The following is a 4,214-nucleotide window of genomic DNA, read 5'->3' as shown; positions in this document are numbered from 1 at the left end:
AGTTTGACTTCTAGCGAAAGCACAGTCTGGGCATTAAATTCCTTCTGTGGAATTTGACCATTCTATTTCAACAGATTTCGCAACCGATTCTTAGCGCTGAGAATCATTGGATGGCTAGTATTAGGGTCCTAATGACACTAAGAATCCTTGCAGGTCAGGGCTCGAACATACGGTAACTAGCTTATAAGACAAGCGCCCAATGACCAGCCAACCAGGGGCAAGCCTGTCTTCTGCAGATTTTACTTATGCGCCGTTCTTCTCGTATAAGATGCAAACATTTTCATCGGAAATTGAGTGCTGGATGACATTGAGAGGTGTTGATCAAGCACCCTTATTCTAAATAATGACGTATCCATTTTTCAATCGTATTTCATTTGTATTCCTAATAACGCTAGCAAAATCAAAGGTAGCTAGGATGCGATCGAACCACAATCGATCGAAATATCAATACGTCGTTGATCAGTACCTTTCAATATCTGCAGAACTATCTGTAAATCTTCAGTTTTCTTAAATAAGCTGCAGACATGGTTTTGTTGCGGACATTTTTGTAGATTTTTGAAAATCGTGTTTTTTTTTTCGCGCAAAACATACTTCATGCATCGTTCTTTTTAGAGAACTACACAAGTCTTTTTTGCAAGTTTATAGACTCGTTTTTGTTGCTGGCTCAGACTTCTGAAAATCATGATTTTCGTTTACATTCGTCCATACACTTGTTTACTCTGGCATGTGATTTATTCGAATATGATGTAACCACAGACCCAGTGGTGTTTACCTGACTACTTAATTAGGGTTCAAGATCATTTACTAACCACAACATATAAGCTTTATTTGCCTGGTTTGTTAAAACCACTCATTTCTTACGTTTCGATTTGGAAACCGCCAGTTCACGATACAGTGTTTCAAATTTCTCCAAATCACACGTTGCACTGCCCTGCCTTTGTCGGAAGCTACGCCGAATCTCCTGCAAACGGTATCGCAGGCTCGGTTTTACCACACGACTGGAGCGGACTGTAGGAGGAACCGGAATCACATCTTCGCAGGCCTTCATCGGGACTTCCCTATCACAGGAAATACACTGAACGTTGAGTAATGGTTTCATCTTGGTACCCGCGGCACGATCGTCCCTCATTTCGGCTGATTTTCCAAATGCCAGAACATCGAGCTTCAGCTGACGAAGTTGCTCGTTGATGTCAGCCGTAAAGGAAAGCAGCAGTTCCTCGTTCGTTTTCGTCTCCAAAATCTCTCGGAGTGTTGAAATTTCCGCTGTGTTCAACTGCAACTGATCCCAAAGCGACGAAATCCGATCTTCCAGAAGTTGACGCGTCTGAGCAAGTGCCTCGGGACCGACAGCCGGAACCGAAGGAATACTAGGCCGATAATGCTTGGATGCCAACTGGACCGATTGTCGGACCCGTGCATCGATGTTAACGTCGTCGGTCTTCTCCTGGAATAGGCGACTCACCAAGTTCTCCAAACGATCGATTCGCGATGTGCAAGATTGTACTTCCTGTAAACGCTCGAAGTCGCATTCCATAGACTGAGTGTGTGATAAAGTTGCTTCCGTTCGGCTGCCTTGTACTATTGCCTTCATAGGCTCTTGTTGATCTGTTTTGTTATCCTCAAAAAGTTCGTTATCTTGAGCGGTTGTATTTTCCAATTCGATTGGAGCTCTCTTCGATGTTTCAGTGTCTTGTGGTTTTCGGGTCTCGTGTGACTTCTGGCTAGTTGGCATTTGTTGTATACCTTTCGAAAACTGATTTTGAAGGTCCTTCTGCTTGGCTAGCAATCTTTGGTAATTTTGTCGCATTCTACCTAGTTCTTCAGTTATGGTTTTGAGTGATTCCTCGTGTTTTGTCTGTTTCAGTTGCAGTATTCGAAGCAACTTCGTTACATAAGATTGCTTTTCAACTGATGGCACTGTTGCTTCCACTTCTTCGGACTTGGACTCGGAATCCTTTTGACTAAATGAGAGAAGAAAAATAGTAGAATTGCAAAAGAAAGACATTTGTTTTCAATTAGTTTTCAAATCAATACTGATATTGCTTGACCCTCAAGTGATGGTGACTGGATTTACCTTTGCTTTAGATCATTAGATCTCTCCATCAATCCTTTTGATGTTTGATTTTGACTTCCGTCTTCAACTCTGTTGATATGTGATTGAATATCACCGTTAGCTGTCGAATCTGTATCATTTGAGAACAGTTGCCCTACTGTACTTTGCAGGGACCTAATTGCATCCCAAATTTCCTGCGTTACACGATCTAATTCGTGAACTCCCTGTGTATTAAAAACAGCAACCTCCGCGTATGGTTCTGTTTGTTGGAAATCTTCAATCGATACCTTGGCAGTCTGATGCTCCACCATGCCCTCTAAGGTTTCCATCCGTTTCTGTAGCTCTTTCAAAATTTCATTGCAATTTTCGGCGGGCTTCTGTGTGATTTCCTGTACCCTCTCCTCCAGCTCGGAAACTACGGAAGACATAGCGCTTATTCGAGTTTCGATTCGTTCCGAGTCTGCCGCAGCTGGTTGCCGGTCTTCCCAGGGAATAACAATCCTTGACCCGGTGATCTTGAGCCAGTGCTCGTCACCGGTCCCGTTCAGCACCCGTTGCACCATCAAACGGGTTCGGCTGAACTCTTGGTCCTGGTCATTGCTCCCATTCAGAGTCACGGCAATGACATCGGTTGAAGTGCTCAGCTCTATTTCATCACATTCGGAAGAGTGTGGCTGACCTCGAATAGCCAAAATGTAAAGGATTTTATGCAGCAAATTGAAATTAACGGAACCAGAGACTGGAAACCCTACAGCCAAATCAATTAATTTCAATAGACTTATACGACGACACGACATGACAAGTGGCGAGCTCAAGCCTGGTGCACTAATCAATGGCTTCTGAAGGGTTTGTTGCAGGCCTGCTTAGTTTGAATAAAATCGCGAAACTAATTGCTTCTCATCATGCCACCGGCCTTTGTCATTTGATGAAATCGAATGTTCGTTTAAACTGTTTATTTGATTTGTGAAATCAATTTGTGCTTGAAATGAACCAACTGTTTGTTCATGTCTGTAATGTTTATCTTTGAAATAAATCGATTGAAACCAATAATCTCCCTGCAGTATATACAAATTTTGTGTTTATTTAACGCATACCAACACTGAATAAAATGCTCCAAGCTTGGAATGTAAGTAAATTTCACAAAATATTTTTAGCGCTTCAGCGACGACACGTCCAACCACTTCAAAGAATGATTAGAATTAACAATTTACCACCAGCGACAACAATTTTGTCGTTTTCGCTTGAGAAAACTGAAACTGGCCCAGGATAGTTTCATCAAACAAACACTTTTCACGAAACTTTCGAGGGTTCGCACTTAGCGACGGGGGTGTGAACAAACCCGATACACCCGAACCTCCATTTACGTACACGGAAAGACCGATATCAGCATTTTGGCGAAAAAAATAGTTGATTTTCTGATTTTAGTTAGTTATTTTTTGAGACAACTAAAAAAATCTTACTTTTGCTAATTTAGATTTTTTAATTCTAATTTCCTTGATAATAATAATATATTTATTGAAATGGCTATTTTTTTAGTTGAATTCCCCAATTGTCATTTCTTAGCTAAGGCACACTTCATATCCATTCAAATAATTTTTTAGTTGAATTTAAGAAATAAAACGTTGTTTTCAACCAACATAAATGGTTGAATGGGTTTCTGCAATTTGCAGCTATATGGCGCTCTGTCGCCGAAATAACGCACCGTAATGACTACTAGCCACTAGATGGCACACTACTACCGAAAAAAATTTCAGTCGCGGTTGTCTTTTCTATATTGGCAGGTATAAATACGATGTTGTATTGGAGAAAAAGACATAAGCGAAACATAAACTTCTTTTTGAACATTTTTCTTCTAAATCGCTGTTTTCTTCATTCGACTTCGCGAAATCGACTCTCTCACTGAAAACTTTGAGCACTCGGAAAATAAAAACCGAATACAAGTAGTACATCGAACAGCGTGGCCCGGAAGGTTGGAAGATACATAAAACATCATTTGACATGTACAATTAGAGTGCAGCATTCGAAACTCAATTCACTGTTCCGCGTAAAAACATTATTACGCACAATCGCTTCAAATGCGCACAAATTCTGAATAAATACACTTTCCACTAACAGTTTACGTCATTTTTACATACCGGTTTAGAAATTTATATATGGATAT

General features: G+C 40.7%; 1 protein-coding gene across 1 annotated transcript; it reads right to left on the bottom strand.

Moving 5' to 3' along the window:
• Positions 1 to 757: 757 nt before the first annotated feature.
• Positions 758 to 2,878, bottom strand: LOC131427149 (golgin subfamily A member 2-like). Its single transcript, XM_058590088.1, has 2 exons — positions 2,075 to 2,878; positions 758 to 1,961 (listed from the first exon to the last, which is right to left on the bottom strand). The coding sequence occupies exons 1-2, from the start codon at positions 2,848 to 2,850 to the stop codon at positions 851 to 853; spliced, it is 1,887 nt and encodes a 628-aa protein (XP_058446071.1). The 5' UTR covers positions 2,851 to 2,878; the 3' UTR covers positions 758 to 850.
• Positions 2,879 to 4,214: the final 1,336 nt, after the last annotated feature.

Source organism: Malaya genurostris, chromosome 2, assembly GCF_030247185.1.
Source record: "Malaya genurostris strain Urasoe2022 chromosome 2, Malgen_1.1, whole genome shotgun sequence".
NCBI classification, from domain to species: domain Eukaryota; kingdom Metazoa; phylum Arthropoda; class Insecta; order Diptera; family Culicidae; genus Malaya; species Malaya genurostris.
The sequence above is the reverse complement of the archived record's forward strand: the minus strand, read 5'-3'. Positions and strand labels throughout refer to the sequence as shown.